Below are 20,942 nucleotides of genomic sequence, written 5' to 3'. Positions count from 1 at the left end.
ATATTTAAAAATATATTATGTTTATTAATTATTATAGATTATAAATGTTTTTTTCTAATTATATTTTTGTTGGAACATTATTTTAAGTTATCTTTTACCGTTTTTTAAATATAAAAGAGGATGTTTATTTTCATTTTTTCGGGATACTGTAAAACTATTTTTAAATACATTTTATTTTTAAGAAAATTATGTTTTCATATTCAACTAATTTTTTTTTCACGCGATAAGGAAGGTGTGTAAACTAAATCATATGTGTGAAATGTATTGATTTAATAAACTCTTAAAAATAAGAAATTTGACTGGACATCTATATGGTTAAATTAATATATGTAGAGAAATTTTATTTTATGAAATGGATTTTGTAATATTAAGTTGAATTTAAAGTTATTTTTTAATCGTGAAAGCAATAATTTAACTCATGAAAATTTTACTTCTCCTTTCTCACCAAGATAATTCATTAGATTCAACCGAAGAATACCACCTTTTAATTACTATGTTCCTTTCTTATTGTACTTTATTGCCTTCCAATTTAATACAGCACAACATATTGGGTGCAACAAAGGTGTCTACAAAATTATTTAAAGACTCTAATCAAATATCATAATGTATATGCATGGTAAGTTTTGGAGGAAACATGAAGTGAATTATTCATCTTATTTTGCATATGAGGTACATATATTAGAGTTTTCTGAGATAGTATTTTTGGAAAACAAAATATCTGTTGTTTGGGAATGTAATTTCATTTCACACTATATATCTAACAAATAATATTCCATGTTTTTTGCACCATTTACTGGAGTAGGAGAATCTGTTACATATGAAGCAACCCAAATGTTACCGTAATGATCAAGATGTATACACACTACAATAAAATTATTAAATAAAAATAATTTTAAAAATAAAAAATAATTAGTTACTGTATTAATTAAATTATATAATATTTTAGAGACTAAAAAAAATGTGATGCGTGCCGGTTACAGTGTGTGTAATCTTAACAACATAGCTGTGTAGAATTCTATCTCCTTAGAGTGCATCAAACTCTAACAGAATGATTGTCTGGGTACCAATTAAGGTAACCACTCTCGGGGTTCAATCTGTTTTCAAGTACATTTAAATGCTTTTACGTATCACTGTACCATGCATATGTCATTACGTATCATGCATGTGTCCTCGTGTATCATGCATGCCAACTGTTCTGTCAAACCCTAGCGCACTTGGGCTTAGGCTGACAGAGACCGTTTTACCAATGATAGACCCAAATGCACCCTAGGCCCATTAACATATGCGTTGTTGACCTACCAGACCCCTGTACGCAAACAATTATGTCAAATACATGTATGAAAAACATTATGCACATACTTGAGTCCAATCAAATGGCTCATGAACTCGACCCAAAAGCCGAGCTGACTTGCTCCTGCAGACACTGATGTCCGACCACCGAGCATATGATATAAGTCACATATACTAAGATATCAAGTGGTGAGAAGTTGGCGATGGAGTTCAAGCATACCGTGACATATGTATACAACTTGAGTTGTATTGAACTTACCATGATATAATTGCATTGTTTTATAAATTTAAATACTAGATCATATCAGATGTTAGTCTCTGGTAAGACTTACTTAACACATGTTCCAGAAGAAGTTAGTTGGATATCTTTAATGTATGAATCCATATGACTATTGATGATAATATTTGAATGAAGTTGGATTATGGTAATTAGTATTACATATGATATAATTATGGTTGATGGAAAAATGAAATGATATAAATCGTTAATCTAAAAGATTATTTTTACTTATATTTTTATATTTTAAAAATTTGATTTCGATAGAGACTTTGGGAAAAGAAGTAAAGAATGGTTTTCTTTTATTCCATTTTGTATTTTATTTTTTTTACATTTCAGTGTGTTACATATGCGGTGAATATTGATTATACGTTATTTTGCAGGTATAGCTAAATCTTAAAGGGGAATCAAAATGGTTAAACAAAAACTTGTTGCCTCTTAAAATGGTGACTATACATTAGTCGTTATATTGGTTTTCCTGCATCATGAATATTCTTGACAGCACCCTCTTACTATTATCTTAACATTATTTAATTACAGTCAGAGTCAAACAGATGCGTGGAAGATATTTAAAATGTTAAAACATGGTTGCTATTTGAAACTAATTTACACCATGTATGATGATGAGTTAAGACAAAACCCTAATACTTATATAACTTATATTTCTCAAAAATTGAAATTACTTGTATTTTGGGAATATATATTCATATTACTCGTGGATCAATTTATTTTCTTCGTATTTTTCACATGTACTATGAATTAAATTACTATTGATAAAATAATACACTACAAAACAAACAGACATAACAAATAAATAATCATTTATCAAACTATTGCCATTAATACTAATTTAATGGATCCTTCCTTAAAGCAATGTTTTTCTTAAAAAGTTAAGAAAATTGTTGATAACTAATAAAAATAATAAGTATTTACATACTACAGTTGGGTTTTTTAAAACTTTTTTGGACATGAAAGAGACTCAACATTAATGAATGATGAACAAATTCATACGAGAAACTTAGATATTATTTCTAATTTAACTTCTTAACTTTTAAATTTTAAAATAAAGAGACTGTTGTTATTTCTATTTATATATTGTTATTTTTATTCACATTTAAATAATTAATTTGATATTTTATAAATTAAAATTTAATTGTTTTAAAACAAGTTGTTTGTAAATATATCATCTTGCTTAACTAAAACAGAATAAGAGAAAGAAGGAAAAAGTCATAGATGAACAACATAAAACTACTGGAAGAGAAACAAGTGAAAATCTGTACTTGACTAGTTTAAAGTGATTTTTAACACGGATGACAACTTTAGGAAACAAGTTGTTCAGTTTGATTTTTTTTTTAATTAAAAATAAAATAAATTAAAAGATTATCTTTATTGTATTATTCTAAAAGATATGTAATAATATTATAATTTAATCAATTTGAATTATTATTAATTATAATAAAATAATTTAACATGTAAATGTAAGAAAAATAGTTAAAAATATAAATTAATTAATTAAAAAATGTATATATTAGATAAAATAATAATAAAATTATAAAGTATAAGTATGAAGCAAAATATAATTATTTAAAATAAAAATACTATAAATAAAAATATGAATAACAAAGTAAAAAAAATGGATTTATCTTATTTATATTAAATAATAAATATATTACTTTATTGAACTGTATATCTCAAAAGCTATAATTATATTAATTTAAAATATATTTATTACTTTAATTATGTTGATTAATGTTTTTATTTTTTTATGATTAAGATTAACGAGACGGTTGGAAGTTATAAATTTACAATTAAATAGTATTTTTTAAGAGCTAAGAAGCTAAAAAAACCATATTTGTAAGTATTTTAAAATAAACAAGCAATAAAAAGATGTTAAAAGAAAAAGTATTAAATCACTCTACAAAAGTTTACCAGTGGTGATATCAAAGTTAAACCTTTTCTGTAATATGCTGTTCTACCTGTATCTTCTTCATTACATCGACTTTCCATAAACAATTAATTTCATCTCTCTTTTTGATAAATATTTTTCTGTTAAAACAAATTGTAAATTCAAATAATGTACGCAAATAAAATAATAATGAGTTTTTTTAATATCAATCATACTTACATACTATTATATTTTTCTAACCGTTATTTTGCCATTTTTTAATTTTTAGAATATTTTTACCAATAATTTTTATTTAACAAAAATATAAATTAGTAACTACACAATAAACCTCTCCCCTGAAAATTAAATAATTCAAAAATGAGCACGATTTCCCCACAATATATTCTTTCAAGAGCATTTGTATAAATTATTCATTTTTTAAAATTAAATATTTTAATATGATAAAAAATTCAGACACACTATTGTTTATATTCCATTACGTGTAATCAAAGTTGTGGGTATAAAGAAAAACTATATGCTTATTCTGTTTAAAATTATATTACCTAACATTAATATTTCTTTTTAAATCGTGTGCGAAGTATGCCTTTAGATTAACTCTTTTTTTTTTTTCTAAAAATTGTGCTAGCAGATTTTTGGATTTTTTAAAATCATCTATTTTGCAAATTTACTAGTTTTTAATCAATGCTTTTGTTTATTTAATGACTTGCTTTTGTTTTTTATTTATTTGATTGAACATTTTTAAATGAACATATTGATTTAATTTTAAGTTAATATTTATATTTAATCTGTAAGCTCGTGTATTTTTTTCTGTAAATGTGGTTGATTGACTAAATTAGTGATGTTAATTTAATATAATTTAGAAAATTAAAATAATAAATAAATCACTAATTTGATAACAAATAAGAAGATGAATAATTTAAATAAATAAAAAATTGAAAATAAAAGTTTTGTATTGTTTACATGGATCATTGTTCCTGTTGTGATATTTGTTTTGATAATAAGAATGTTTTCTTTTATTTATTAATAGTAGTTGGTATTTTTATTGTTTACCGTACACGCAAGTATCATAAATGAAAATCGGTTTCCATAATATAACTAATTCCGTAAATGTTATGTAGGTGGTAAATTAAGTCAACAAATGTTAATAGTTAAATGACAAGAAACAAATGATAATAATGTGAACACAAAATAGTTGAAGAGTTTGAAACTTTCTCTAACTACATTATTAATCATTTGACGTTCAGATTAAGGAGTTGTTATCTCTTTAAATTTATAATTTTTTCAATTATAACTTTAGGCATAACACATGATTGATATTTATTCATTTTTTTCGAGTAAGGTAATGATTTCTTTTGGATATTGATGTCCTGCTTGCAGTATGTACTCTCTCTTAATGCCTCGTCCAACTAAACCGATATTTTGTTATTTTAAAGGTTGACTTAATCAGGATAAAGATTGGTGAGGAATGTGCTTCCTTTAAAACAAAATCTATGCATATCACATCAACAACAATATCCCGCTGATGTAAGTTTAATTTTAATACATTAAATCAAGTTTTTTTATTCACGCTAAGTTAACATTTATTTTTTCAACAATATGTCACATTGCATGACACATAACAACTTCAATCACAACTTTCTTATCAACATTTAGATTTTCTTCCAATATTCATTGGTCTCCATAATAATATATTGGTCAATTTAATTTGTAGTCACCTTCAGTATTTTCATATGTGGATCATCATTGTAACATGCATGCTCAATTTTCATTCAACAAGTTCATATTTGCAACCTCTGCGATGATGACACCACTTTTGATATACAATTCAATGTCATCCATGAATTATGTTTTCCTATTGTGAAACTAAAAGTGAGAAAAAAACAATTATAATAATAATAAATATGATAACATACAAACTCAAATTGATACATGAATTGAATAACACTATTGAAGACCTATAAGAAAAACTAGAAGACTAACTATGACCAACTTTCACAAATAAATATTTGTTTACCTTACCTTAAATGTTAAAATGAATTATAACTTTGTTAAATTATTATTTTTTTGAGGTGTTCATTATTTTTATTTATTTTATAATATAATCTTATTGGTTTTAATTTCACAAATTACATCAAATATAAATATTAATTTAAAATTAAATCAATATATTCATTTATATTTTTAAAAAACAACAAAGTATTTAAATAAATAAAAACAAAAACAATTATTAAATGAAAAAGCATTGATTAAAACGCTTTTTTTTTTGCAAAATAAATTATTTAAAAAAAAAATGTTTCATAACATAACACATTTAAAAAAAAAAATTAAAACATACAATTAACTTAAGGTGTGCTATACGATTTCACAAAAAATATAAATATAAAAATATCAACGTTGTGCCTATGACACGATTTTAAACTAAATTTTCTATATCATACATTTAAACTAAATTTTTCTAAAACTTGAAAATGTACTTAAAAATATGATTTTAATTTAAAAAATAATAAATTCATACTTTCGAATACGATTTATTTATATCTATAAAAAAATAAATTTTTACCATTTTAGTAAAATAAGGAAGGAATTAAACTATTTTGGTAAATTCCGTTTATCATCATGTTTATAGTAGACGTTCAATCCAACGGATGTTAGGTCTTTCTCAAGTACCCAACTACATATATCTTCTGCACCATTTAAACATTAATTACATTTAATTTAATTAATGTAAACAGCGTGGCATAGCGTAAGCAAAACGCAGAGAGCTTGAGTACATTTCTCCCGCTTGAAGGTCGTTTGAAAATCCGTTACCGCGAATTGCCCCGGGGTAAAAGGATCCGATTGAATTTGAACCGTTGTCCAGAATTGGGCTTATCGGGTCAAATAACCCGATTACTTTCCCATTTTTACCATCCTCTGACCGTTATCCACGAAAAACACCACGTGGCGTTTCCTCAATTCTGTTACCATCGTCAACCTCAGTCTCCTCACTCCAACTTCTTCCACCTCCATTTTCCATTTACTCTACATTGCTCTTGTTGATATGAACACGCCACTAGGTAACTGTTTTCCCAACTAGGTTCGCAAAACGACCGCGTCGCATAAAATGACCCTTTCTCTTTCATCTCCTATCTCTGTACCCAACCCTTCACCTTTCTCCCCCACGCTCCTCAACCCAACCACCGCCCTCCGCCAACTCTTCTTCGCAACCTCCCCCAAACGAATTTTCAAGTTCCAATCACGCGCCACCAAGTTCAAGGAGCTCATCCCCATAAACCCCTCCGTGACGGTGGAGAAGGGAAAGTACAGCTACGATGTGGAAACCCTAATCAACCGCCTCACCGCGCTTCCGCCTCGTGGAAGCATCGCGCGGTGCCTTGACCCCTTCAAAAACAAGCTCTCCCTCAACGACTTCGCCCTCGTGTTCAAGGAGTTCGCGCAGCGCGGGGATTGGCAGCGCTCGCTGCGTCTCTTCAAGTACATGCAGCGCCAGCTGTGGTGCAAGCCCAACGAGCACATATGCACCATCATGATCACGCTCTTGGGTCGCGAAAGCTTGCTCGACAAGTGTCGCGAGGTGTTCGACGAAATGCCAAGCAACGGCGTGGCGCGCACCGTCTACGCTTACACCGCCATCATCAACGCTTATGGCCGTAACGGCCAGTTCCAGGCCTCGCTTGAACTCCTCGATGCAATGAAGCAGGAGAGGGTTTCGCCGAGTATTTTGACTTACAACACTGTGATTAATGCTTGTGCTAGGGGTGGGTTGGATTGGGAGGGGTTGTTAGGATTGTTTGCTGAAATGAGACATGAGGGGATTCAGCCTGATGTTATCACTTATAATACTTTGCTTTGTGCTTGTGCTCATAGAGGGTTAGGTGATGAGGCTGAAATGGTGTTTAGGACCATGAATGAAAGTGGGATAGTTCCTGATATCAATACTTATAGTTATCTTGTTCAGACGTTTGGGAAGTTGAATAGGTTAGAGAAGGTTTCGGATCTTCTTAGGGAGATGGAATCTGGGGGTAATTTGCCGGATATTACTTCTTATAATGTGTTATTAGAGGCTCATGCTGAATTAGGATCTATCAAAGATGCGATGGGCGTGTTTAGGCAGATGCAGGCTGCAGGGTGTGTGCCGAATGCGGACACGTATAGTATTTTGTTGAATTTGTATGGGAAGCACGGGAGGTATGATGATGTTCGTGAACTTTTTCTTGAGATGAAAGTAAGTAACACGGATCCTGATGTGGGTACCTATAACATTCTCATACAGGTCTTTGGGGAGGGAGGGTACTTCAAGGAGGTGGTCACTTTGTTTCATGACATGGTGGAGGAAAATATTGAGCCCAACATGGAGACTTACGAGGGCTTGATATTTGCTTGTGGGAAGGGAGGGCTTTATGAAGATGCCAAGAAAATTTTAATGCATATGAAAGAGAAAGGAATAGTGCCGACTTCCAAGGCGTACACTGGGGTGATTGAAGCGTTTGGGCAGGCTGCACTGTATGAAGAGGCTCTTGTTGCATTTAACACTATGAAAGAAGTTGGAAGCAACGCAACCCTTGAGACCTACAATTCGTTTGTTCATGCATACGCAAGAGGGGGATTGTACAAAGAAGCGGAAGCAATTTTATCCAGGATGAATGAGTCAGGTTTAAAACGGGATGTGAATTCATTCAACGGTGAGATTGAAGCTTTTAGGCAAGCAGGTCAGTATGAAGAGGCTGTTAAAGCTCATGTTGAAATGGAAAAAGCAAATTGTGAACCTAATGAGCTGACACTTGAAGCAGTGTTAAGTGTATACTGCACTGCTGGGCTTGTTGACGAGAGTGAGGAGCAGTTCCAAGAAATCAAAGCTTCAGGACTACTTCCCAGTGTCATGTGCTACTGCATGATGCTAGCTCTTTATGCAAAGAATGACAGGTTAGCATTCTTTAATAATATTGCAGTGTTTTTTCTATTAATTTAGCTTTGCTACTTTCTGATCTAAGTTTGAAGTTATAATAATTTGGTGGTTACAAATACCAATTGATGATCTCAAGCATATTACAGTGATAGTATTGTGTAAATAATTGAATTTCAATATTTTGGACAAAATAGCAGTTGAGTTATGATGATTCCAATTCCTGTACGTTATCTTATTTGTTTGTGAAATTGAACTAAAAACAAACAAATTACAGTGCAAGGATTTTTGGCTCATCATCAGAGCATTGAAGCATGAGTCCTTTTTCTCTTTTTTTGAATACAGGAATATTAAATAAGCCCATGAGACTAATACCAGATACAACTAACACGAAATCACACAATTGGATAGTATTAACCTTTACTAAATTATGAATTTCGGTCTTGAGGTTTTATTCCATACAGTTTTCTGATATGGTTAATTTATTTTTCCACACTCTTTTTAGATTTTTATTTAAATACAATCTGAATATTTTCTGATAGAAACTTCCAAACTTGATCAGCATTGTGATTTAGAATTCATGGGATTGATCAGGTCTCAAATACTTAAGTGTTTTCATTCAATAATTGTAGTCCCAAAATACTGATAATAGCTCTATTTCTCTAGAGTCAAACTCCAATTTGTAAGTGTGCTTGTTCTCTTCTGGTGCTCTGTCTCTGCTTTCCTTTTGGCCTTGAAATACAGTGTTAATGCCTCTGAAACTGTGCTGTTATCCTCTTTCTTTTGTTGGGTTAAAATTGTTTGACAAGAACGGAAAAATTAGCCTTTGCCAATTTCTCTTTGCCTCCATCTTTAAGACCCATTTCCTGTCTCTTCTTGTTGGACCTGTTTCATTAGTGGTGGGAGAGAGTTTGCTTTATCAGTCTTGGACTGATCCACTAGGTAAAAAAATTGAATAGCATTTTCATCTCACCTGCAATGTTTCTAATTTGAAGATTCAGACCTTTCATCTCATCAGGAACAATACTGTTTTTCATTCTTACCTCTAACTCCAACATAAAATTAGCCACCATCTGAGCACCAAGGTGTGATTCTGGTGGGGGAAGCTTAACCAAGATGATCCAGAATTTAGCCATTGTTGATGATCTACCTCTCTCCAGGCTCCAGGCAGAACCCAGACGTTGTGGCTATTCTATCAATGATGATGGCTTGATCATTAAACCCCTAAGCCTCCACTGCTGTCACTTGTTCTTCCCACCTTTGGTTGTTTATGCAGCCACCCACTTGGAATGTTTTCCCTTCCATTCGTCTCCACTGATTTTGCCCAATGACCTCTCCCATTTGTTTCTAGTTTGGTACCTCCTCCTTCCTTCACGATTCCCCTTCCTTTTATCCTCTTTCAACAAACATCCTTCATGTATGAGTTGCACTAAGTCCATCACTGCTGATAGCGACTCATTAGAGGGCAGCTTCCCTTTCCTCATCTCTTACCTGGTCAAACATATCTTGAATTGTTCCTTGAATTCTGGTTGGGAGCCCTCTTGCTTCAAATCCAACAAGATTTCATCAGTGGATCATGGATGGTTGAAACCTCCTGATTTAAACAATCTTGAATGCTGCCCATTTTGTCTTGCAGGTGTAGTAGGATTTGATTGTTAAAACCAATTCGAAGTGTGCCCCTCTGTATCTTCTTCCACCTGTTGCACTGTTTTTTCCTGGTCTACTCTTTCAACTCAAAATATCAAATATCTTTACGTTCTGGTGGGCCCACCCACAGGTGTTCTCACCTAAGAACAGAGGGATCTCCAATCTTGCTTCCAAGAAAGTCAATCTTGCTTCCATTTTTGACAATACCCTACTGCTCCCTCTGGATCAAGTTAGTTATGATACCAGTTGATATAAACTGAACAGAATCATAGAAAGAAAAGTTTCAATTAATAGAAAAGATCTAAAATGATTCCCAGGACTTTCGAGAGACCTGGACTCTTCCACAACTTAATGAATCTTCTCAATCCACAAGATGAAATCTCCCTCTGAACCCCTTTACACCTATTTATATAGGCCACATTTCTCTCATTGTCCTTGCTTGTGAGTGAATAACTTTCAGTTTTTTTTTCAGTCAGTTTATAACTGTCAGACAGTTATAAGTGTAGTTCTAGCTGTCACCGCTAGACAGTTCTAGCTGTCACTGTCAGATAGTTATAAATCAATAGAATATGTTGTTTGTCATCTATATATTTTTTGCCTTTTTGGTAGTAAATTTTTACACGTTCTATCAATGTGGTGTTAATTGTATACTGAATTTTGCTTTGCTTCATATAGATGATGTGACCTCCCAATAGGCAATTTTGAAATTAAATTGTGGTAGCTGGTCCCCTGAAAATGGTGGTACTGGAGAACTTCACAGAAAAAATATGGTTTTGAATTCAAGCTTTCAATTGATACATGTTATACTACTGTGTTTGCATATCACTGAACTCGTCTTAGGTATGTTTGGTAAAAAATTCAATTAAGCGCTTCATGGTAAAGCTTATTGAAATGAACTGAGAAAACTTATAGGAGTTTTAAGTACTTTTTATAAGCTTAACCAAAGCTTACGAAGTGATTATGAGTAAGACAAGCTCGGTAGACATACTTTCAAGCATGCCCTTAGTGAGTTTGCAAGAATTTGTTTTGACAATTTAAAATATAAAATGGCCTAAGAGCCTTACTCAGTGGCACCAATTTCCTTCTGAGGACTACTTGATCACGGGATGCATGCTAGCCAAGCCATTTTACCTTGACCTAAGGCTATAATCTCCATCTCCTTACTAGGTCACAGGCTACACCGGTAACCAAAACAAATAAATAAGGAAGCCAGATTAAATATGGATGTAAATCATATTCGAAGTCCAACTAAACATAAATGGTATGTGATGGAACTTTCAACAACTTCTTGGACATTTGCGTGTTGATTAGATACTACTCTTTCTCACTTTATGTTAAATGGGGGAAATTATTTTTTTATTTACTTAGCTTTTGCAATTTTCTATCTCATTGTTGTATCAAGTAAAGTCCAAACTCTAAAGCTTTGATTTGACTTCGATCACTTGTTAATTGCTTTTTACTTCTAATATATTTTAGCTTACCTCCTTAATTTTTGGATTCAGATCAAAGGATGCCTATAATTTAATTGATGAAATGATCAAAATAAGGGTGTCGGATGTCCATCAAGTGATTGGACAGATGATCAAGGGAGATTTTGACGACGAGTCTAATTGGCAGATTGTGGAATACATCTTTGACAAGCTCACTTCCGAAGGGTGTGGGTTGGGGATGAGGTTCTACAATGCACTGTTAGAAGCTCTTTGGTGGATGTTTCAGCGAGAAAGGGCTGCTAGAGTTCTCAATGAAGCATCAAAGCGAGGGCTGTTCCCTGAACTTTTTCGTAAAAGTAAACTAGTATGGTCTGTGGATGTACACAGGTATAGTGGCAATAAATTCTTTTTAAACGTTTGTTATTTAATAAATGAAAACATACTAAACCCCCCAGTATTGAGGCATTGGTGTGTAGAACCTCCAGCTTTCAATTCAGGCAATTCTGCAATTAGCCATTTTAGTTTCTGAGGTCTCCATAGCTAATTGTGTTCATGTAGACTGGTTAACTTTTGGAGATTTCAGTACTTCATTATGATATTTTCTAAATCACCAACTGACAAATTGGTAGTTTACGAAATTTAAGAGTGAGAATGATAATGAAATTGAAACGATAACAGAACAGATAAATGTGACCAGAAGCCTTTCTCAAATTTCCAGGGACAGTAATTAAAATTGAAAGTTGAGAACTCTATTTATTTTAGCCTCCCAAATTGAGGTTTTATGCATCTTTATATTCAACGGATTATGTAAAATCTAGGACTTCATTTTCTTGCAGGATGTCAGAAGGTGCTGCATTAACAGCACTATCAGTTTGGCTGAACAATATGCAGGAAATGTTCATGATTAGCGAGGATCTTCCTGTGCTTGCATCAGTTGTTGTGGTGTAAGTTGCTTGTCTCGAATAACTTATTATCTGCACAGCACACGAGTTAAACTCTTTTTTATCAGAAAAAAAAGTGCTATATGCGGTACCTTGAGTTTAGGTTACCGGTTTATTCTTTCTTCTAACGTGGATATGTTTTGTTTCCTTTTAATCAGTCGGGGTGAGATGGAGAAAACCATAGATGCCCAAGATTTCCCTATCGCAAAGGCTGCCATGTCATTCTTGCAGGATAATGTCCCATCATCATCCTTTACTTTCCCTGAATGGAACAAAGGTCGCATTGTTTGTCAACAGTCACAACTGAGACAAATTCTGAGTGGCACTGAATCATCTTCTAGTAGGAAAAAAATGGGTAAATTAATATCTTTGAGTAATTCCCCATTGACTACTGCAGGTGCTAAAGCATCCAAATCTGATCGTAAAGCTAACGATGTTGATTCTAGAACCGATAGTACGCGAACTGAGCTTCTAACCAGTGCAGTTTAGATTAGAGAATTAAGAATTTCCATTCATCACTTTCCCATGCTCTGTTTTGGTCGTTTTGAAATTAAGATAGACTGGGGACGTGTATTTGTTCCACTTCCACTAAATATTCCCTTAGTGGTCTGCATTCAGGTGGCCAAAATTTTGGTATATATAATATTCTCTAGCTATTCATCTCAGTACTTGTCTCTCGGCACCAGTATATACTTTGAAAGGATACAAAAATTTTAGGCAAGCGGGCCTGCAGGTTGAGTTTACATTTTTTTAGTTTCTATTGGTCACTCCTCTTTACCTGCCCACTCTACTAACAACCTGGGGGTCAAAGATGGAGTGGCCGCTGACCTTCTTTTCGATTAACAAAATTATAGATTATTTCAATTTTTTTTCTTCTATGGCGTTATTTGAATATATATGAAATAATATTTTAACTTAAATTATTAACACTTATAATATAAGTTTAGTTTAATTAAAAGTTCTAAAATATTTACATGATTTAATACATTTTTAATACGTATGTAAAATAAAAATTAAAACTTGTGGAATGGATTAAAACTTTCAGCACCATAGTGTATTCGTTCGGTTGTTGACCTATTTTGTCATCTTAGCAAATTTACATTTATGATTATTATGATAATTATGTTACATAAAAAATACTATTATATTTGATTTCTCAATTCTGCATAGGGGCAGCAAAAAAAACGAGTTTTCCTTTGGATGTTTTTATTTGCTCCAAAATACATTTGTGACAAACGATTTCTGATCTATTTGACACTAATGGCAAAGTAGATTTTGAATTTTTGATATTACGAAAGCATAGAATATTTTACAAATTTCTTCGTAATTCTGATTATATTAGTTTTCACGATTTCCATATTAGGAAGGGGGAACTCCCAGCTGTGACAACGTTCTTTTCAAACCAGACGTCCAAAAAACCTCATTCGGCCAGCAGCAAATCAACAACTTGAGCCTGAAATTTTTTGAACCTACTTTCGGCCAGCATGATCAACGAAGGTAATTATTCTTACAACTTTGTGTGGCACATCCAGTATATAATTATTTGCTTTAGAATGAGAAGAGTTTCGCTTAAAATGGTCAATTATAATATATAAATGAATGGACATTTTTGTTTCAAATGGTAAAATTAAATTAAATGGTAAATTTAAATTAAATTTAAATTTTTTATTATCAAATCTGAGATGTCTAACTTTGTTGGGAATATACTTGACAATTAAGATATATTTGACAAACAAAGTATTTATTTTAATAAATAAGATAAAAAAAATTACTCAAATAATTAAAAACTATATAAATACAAATTTTCCTTGGTCAAAAATCAGTTTCAAGTAAAATTTTCAAACCTTACCATAATCTTGGAAATAAAACTATGAAAGTTTACATCTGCTGTTGTTTTAACGTATGTTTCATGTATAGCACAGGAGAGATATCTAACATGAAAATGAAAATGAATAGTTAAGAAAAAATTTGTCGGGGTGATTTTAAAGTGAAGTAAGATCTGGTATGAGATTTATGATTGTATGAGAGAACATGTTTTAGTGAATGAGAAAACCCTGAGGTGAAGTAAATTTATACTGTGACACGTAGACTCGTGGGAAAATATTGGAACAAAAGCATTACTTTTTTTCAATCTTCATTTGCACAATTCAATATCTTGTGTTAAAGTGAGATTGGATTGGATGGCCCACGCTACACTTTTAACTTCCTCCGTTGCTTAATTTCTAAGTACATCATTTTTTTGGTGTTTTTGTTTGATTTTTAAATCAGAATTAAAAGCATGTTATATCTTTTATAGAATACCTAACACACAATTCATTTATATTTATATATATATATATATTTATTGTTAAAACTTTAGTTCTATCTTTTCGAAAAAAAGACTGAAATATTTTTTTAATATAATAAAAAAGATGTAAGGATCAAGAAAAATTTAGAAGTGATACAATTAAAATGACACATGAATATTTTATTATTAAAATTAAAAGAGTATATAAATAAAAATTCAAATTCAGTTATTCATGTTTTATTTTAAAAGAACCATCATCTCTATAAAAAAAACTCTTTTTTCCTTTCCTTTGTCTTCTCTTTAAGATTCTGACCTCTTCACTCAGACAATTAGAGTATGCCATTGGACTCCTGACAGTGAACTCTACAAAATTGCCCGATCAAAATCTTAGATAGAGTAAGTTCATTTTTTACTCCTTTTCCTTTGAGTTAGTTTTGATTTGGTCTGCCTTTTAGTTTAATCTTGCATGTGATGCTTTTATCTTTAGAAGTAGTCTCTGTTAGCTCAATATTCTAGTGGTATAGTTAGATTTGTGATCAGGACTCTTTGGTGCAAGTTAAGTGACCTTTAAGCTTTTGGTAGATTTGAAGCTCTTAGTTAGTATCTGGGGAAGTTAGTTTAAATTGTCAATAAAACTCTAGGGTAGAAGATCTGGATGTAGGGAGTGACGTGGTCACCAATTTCAACTTTTCTTGCAGGATTTCTTATTTTTGTGTAGATTGAAATTTGTTTGAGATTGAAATGTGAAATTTTAGATATAGTAGATGTTGTAGAATGTATATGAGTTTGGAATTAAATGAGTTAATGAATGTATTTGAATAGATTGTTGTATCAATTTAAATGAAATGTTTGATGAGAATTGGTTGTTTGATATAAAATGATTTTAATTTAGAAATCATATATAGATGTATATACTAACTCAATGACTCAATGACAGTGATTGTATAAATTTATCAATTGAATGAAATGTTGGTTTAGAATTTAACAGATATAACAGGTTTATGCAGAATTTCTCTGCATATCTCGCTCAAGCGAGAATAAGATGAAAAAATTGTTGAAGACGGTTGCTACCCCTTCAAGATTGTGTTTGATGAAGACTTCTATGTACATTTCATTTGTATTTTGCTTTGCTTTAAGTGTGTCTTAGGTAGTGCTTAGAGGTTGTCTAAGAATGGGCTTTTTGCTGAGTAACTCACCTCATAACCACTGACCATGTGATAAGAACAAACATAAGTTTTCTTAAACTGTTTTTCACATGTTTTACAAAAAACACGTTTATTGCATAAAAATAAATCTGTTCTTTTCTAAATAAACAGATTCATTTTTTTTAAACTGATGCCTTGGCTAAGTCTTGTGGAAATTAGATTTTGTGCATCAGGTATTTTGACTAAGTCTTCTTCTTTTCAAAACGACTGAGTTTTAAATAGTTAAACTTTCTCTGCTTTCGTTTTGTAAAATAAATCTGTTCATCTGTAAATGAATAGATTCTTTTTGTCTCTGGTGCCATGTCAAGCTTAAACGTTTTCAGTTTTATCTCTGCACCAGAATGGTTGACTAAGTCTCCTCACTTAACAAATTCTCTAACTGCCTTTTGAAAATAAATCTGTTCATTTTATTTTCAATCTGTTCATTTTATAACAGCTTTAACTGTTTTTCAAAAATCTGTTATAAGTTGGTTTTCTATAAAATGAAAACTTGTTTCTGAGTTTAAGAATCGTTCATACATTTGCAAAAACAAGTTTTGATAGCAGAGAATTAAGAGTTTACAAAGGATTAGCATTTGTTCTTCAAAGATTTCAAAAATCACAAAGTGCTTGTTCTTGGTTTGGTTCCAAAAGCTTGGTGTGAGGTACAGCTACTGTTCTAGCAATCTTGCCTACTGGTTTAAGGCAGATCTTTGTATCCTCAATCAGGTGTAGTCGTTTCACTTCTCATTTCTTGTAATAGTTTGGTTGAACACTCTTCTTGATAGGTTTTCTTGAAGAGTGGGTGTGTGCTGAAATAGGTTTTTTCAGCAAGAGTACCTAAGTTCTTGTAGGTTTTAAGAACAGTGGGAATTGTACTTGGTTGTACTGTGTTTTAGTGATTTCCACCTGGTTTTGGTGAAGACTGGATGTAGCTCAGTTGAGTGAACCAGTATAACTGCTTGTGTTCATTCTCTCCCACTCTCTGCAATTTCGTTTCCGTTTCTGCATAATTGATAAAAAGGCATCTCATGTAACCTGTTTTTATTGCATGAAAACTGGTCATACATCTAAGTCTTGCATTGCTAGAAAGCATCTTGTTCCTAAGAACTTAGCAAAATGGCTACCAAAGAGAAGACTTTAATCTGTGTTGGACCCTATACTGAAAAGGGTACCATTTGTATCATTTTTATTCTGTTTTGCAGATTGGCAGCAAGAAAAATCAGTGGTACTTGGACAGTGGTTGTTCCAAGCATATGACTGGAGATCTTACAAAGTTTACCAACTTGAAGCTCAAAGCAGAAGGACATGTAACCTATGGTGATAATAACCGAGGGAGGATTTTGGGCAGAGGCACTGTTGGAACAGGAAACTCAACAACCATTGAGAATGTGCTCTATGTAGAAGGACTCAAGCATAGTCTTCTCAGCATAAGTCAGCTTTGTGACAAAGGATACAAAGTGAATTTTGAGTCAAAAGGCTGCACAATATCAAGTAATTCATCTAGTAAGGTACTGTTTACTGGTAAGAGAGTGAATAACATATATCTGCTGAATATCATGGAAACTAACTCTTCAAATGAGTGTTTGCTGTCCAGAAGTGATGAGTGTTGGCTGTGGCACAGGAGGTTAGCTCACATACACACAAATCACTTGAATAAATTGAAATCTAAAGATTTAGTTTCTGGTTTGCCTAACATTAAATTTCAGGACAACAGGCTTTGTGATGCTTGTGTGAAAGGTAAACAAATCAAATCCTCTTTCAAGTTAAAGGATATTGTCTCTACAAAAAATCCATTGGATGTGTTACATATGGACTTATTTTGTCCATCTAGAGTTGCTAGCTTGGCTGGAAATTTGTATGCTTTAGTTGTTGTGGATGATTACTCTAGATTTACATGGACTTTATTTCTTGCACATAAACATGATGCATATTCTGCCTTTAAGAAATTAGCAAAGATTCTGCAAAATGAAAATGGTTGCTGCATAAAATCAATTCGAAGTGATCATGGGGGGAGTTTCAAAATGCTAAGTTTGAGAGGTTCTGTGAGAAGCATGGGATAGCACATACCTTTTCAGCCCCTAGGACACCCCAACAAAATGGTGTAGTTGAAAGGAAAAATAGATCATTAGAGGAACTAGCTAGAACTATGTTAAATGAATCTAAGCTTCCTAAGTATTTTTGGGCTGATGCAGTTTATACTGCAGCTTATGTGTTAAATAGGACCTTAATAAGACAAATTCTTAAGAAAACCCCATATGAATTGTATAAGGGCAGAAAACCTAGTGTAAGCCACCTTAGAGTATTTGGGTGTAAATGCTTTGTATTGAATAATGGCAAAAAAAATCTTGGTAAGTTTGATGTTAAATCTGATGAAGGTGTGCACATTGGTTATGCTTTGAATGGTCATGCATATAGAGTCTTCAATAAAAGGTTGCTTATAGTAGAAGAATCAATGCATGTTGTTTTTGATGAAACTGATCATAGCATATCTAAAACTGCTGTTGATGACCTTGACAGTAATGAATTTAAATGTTTTAAATCAAAATGAATCGATTCATTTTGATACTGCTGATACACATGTTATACAAGAATCTACTGCAGCTGCAGGTTTGCCAAAAGAGTGGAAAACCCCAAGAGATTTAACACTTGATAATGTCATTGGGAACATTGAGAAAGGAGTGTCAACTAGAAAATCCTTGACAAATTTCTGTGAAGCAATGGCCTTTGTATCTCAAGTTGAACCCAAGAATTTGAATGAAGCTCTCAAGGACAACAACTGGATTTTAGCTATGCAAGAGGAACTAAATCAGTTTGCTCTTAATGAGGTCTGGACTCTTGTTCCTATAATACCTGAGATGAATATAATTGGGACAAAATGGGTATTTAGAAACAAGATGGATGAGCATGGAGTGATCACCAGAAACAAGGCTAGGCTAGTAGCTAAAGGGTACAATCAAGAAGAAGAGATAGACTATGATAAGACATATGCACCAGTGGCTCGGTTAGAAGCTGTTAGACTGCTGCTTGCCTTCTCCTGCATCAAAGGGTTCAAGCTATTTCAAAGGGATGTGAAGAGTTCTTTCTAAATGGTTATATTAATGAAGAGGTATTTGTTTCACAACCACCAGGTTTTGAAGACCATCAACATCCAGAATATGTGTTCAAACTCCAAAAGGCTCTCTATGGACTCAAGCAAGCTCCTAGGCAATGGTATGAGAGGCTAAGTGATTTTCTCACCTCACAAGGCTATGACAGAGGCACATCAGATAAGACCTTGTTCATTAAGAAAAAAGGAGATGACTCAATTCTAGTCCAAGTATATGTGGATGACATGATTTTGGATCAAACAATGGAGAATTGTGTGAAGCTTTCGTGAAAGTCATGAAGAGTGAGTTTGAAATGTCAATGATAGGTGAGTTGAACTATTTTCTAGGCTTGCAGGTCAAACAACTCAAGGATGGCATTTTCTTAAGTCAAGCTAAGTATTGCAAGGATCTGCTGAAGAAATTTGAAATGGACAAGTGTAAACCAATCAGCACACCCTTCTCAACAAGCTGTCATTTGGATCATGATGAAGCTGAAATTTCTGTTGATGAAACCAAATACAGAGGACTCATAGGATCACTACTGTATCTCACTGCCAGCAGGCCAGATATAATGTTTGCAGTGTGCATGTGTGCAAGGTTTCAATCTGCTCCTAAAGAATCATACTACAATGCTGTCAAAAGAATTTTGAAGTATTTACAAGGAACTAAAGAAGTTGGCTTGTGGTATCCAGGTAATATTTCATTAAGCTTAACTGGATATTCTGATTCAGATTTTGCAGGTTGCAAAATTGATAGGAAGAGCACAGGTGGAACCTGTCATTTGCTAGGATCAAGCTTGATCTCATGGCAATGTAAAAAACAGGCTTGTGTAGCTCTCTCCATTGCTGAAGCAGAATACATTGCAGCAGGGAGTTGCCGTGCTCAAACTATATGGCTAAGACAACAATTGAATGATTTTGGTATCTTACTTAATCATATACCTCTGCTGTGTGATAATACAAGTGCAATCAACTTAACCAAAAATCCTGTCATGCATTCAAGAACCAAACACATTGAAATTATGCATCATTTTTTAAGGGAACACATATCTAATGGAACATGTGATATTAAGTTCATTGGTACTGATTTACAACTTGCTGATGTGTTCACAAAACCATTAGCCAAAGATAGGTTTAATTTTCTGCTTAATGAATTGGGTATTATAAATGTCAATTGTGCCTAGCAGTGAAAAATTAAATCTGTTTATTCGCAATTGAATGTGTTTATTTTCTGCACTGATATGCATTGATGACTAGGAAAGAGAAATTTTGATCTTTGACTGCTTGACTGACCTAGTGGGCATTAACCTCTGTACCTTTGACGGTTTTGGTCATGGTTATGTAACCGATTTGATGGTTTGGGTGCTCAATAAAGGCATGAGTATATGCATCGTGACCCTAAATATTTGCTGCATATTTTCAAAGATTCTCTGCACAAATTTAGAGCATAAAATCTTCATGCATATCCACTCATAACTGCCATATCAACCCATTCATTTCTATATAAATCTGTGTGAATACTTGCTACCCACATTGGCTATTCCTTTTCTGTTCTCACCATTTGAAACCAAGAAAAGAATTCAGGTTCAACCATGGCTTCTTCTTCCAAGAAACAGAAAAATAAGGGGAAGCAAACCACCTTTCAAGGTGTGCTAGAAGGTTGGTTCGCTGGAAATGAAGAAGGCTTCAATGCCTACATTCACGAGACAAGCAGAAAACAGATTAACATACCCAAAGTGCTGGATTTCAACTGGCTGAAATCTGAAAAACTGGTAGAAACAAGGGCTGTGTTGAAGCACCAGAAACTGAAAAAGATGTTGGAATTAACGGGTAATGTATATCCTGACTTGGTTAAGGTGTTTTACACTAACCTCACATTGGATGGAAAGAATGTTGTCTCTTATGTGAAAGGGACCAAGATGAAGATCACAAGTGAGGTGTGGAATTCTGTGGCTGGAATAAAATATGCTAGATTGAAAGTAGGAAAGG

The 20,942-nt window shown here is 32.8% G+C and overlaps 1 protein-coding gene across 1 annotated transcript; it reads left to right on the top strand.

Moving 5' to 3' along the window:
* The first annotated feature begins 6,229 nt into the window (after positions 1–6,229).
* PTAC2 (plastid transcriptionally active 2) lies at positions 6,230–13,059 on the top strand. The gene is made up of 4 exons (XM_068608634.1): positions 6,230–8,396; positions 11,526–11,840; positions 12,290–12,397; positions 12,553–13,059. Exons 1-4 carry the CDS (start codon positions 6,577–6,579, stop codon positions 12,881–12,883), a joined length of 2,574 nt encoding a protein of 857 aa, XP_068464735.1. The 5' UTR covers positions 6,230–6,576; the 3' UTR covers positions 12,884–13,059.
* The last annotated feature ends 7,883 nt before the right edge of the window (positions 13,060–20,942 follow it).

This window comes from Phaseolus vulgaris, chromosome 3, assembly GCF_051622355.1.
Source record: "Phaseolus vulgaris cultivar YP4 chromosome 3, ASM5162235v1, whole genome shotgun sequence".
NCBI lineage: Eukaryota > Viridiplantae > Streptophyta > Magnoliopsida > Fabales > Fabaceae > Phaseolus > Phaseolus vulgaris.
The sequence above is the reverse complement of the archived record's forward strand: the minus strand, read 5'-3'. Positions and strand labels throughout refer to the sequence as shown.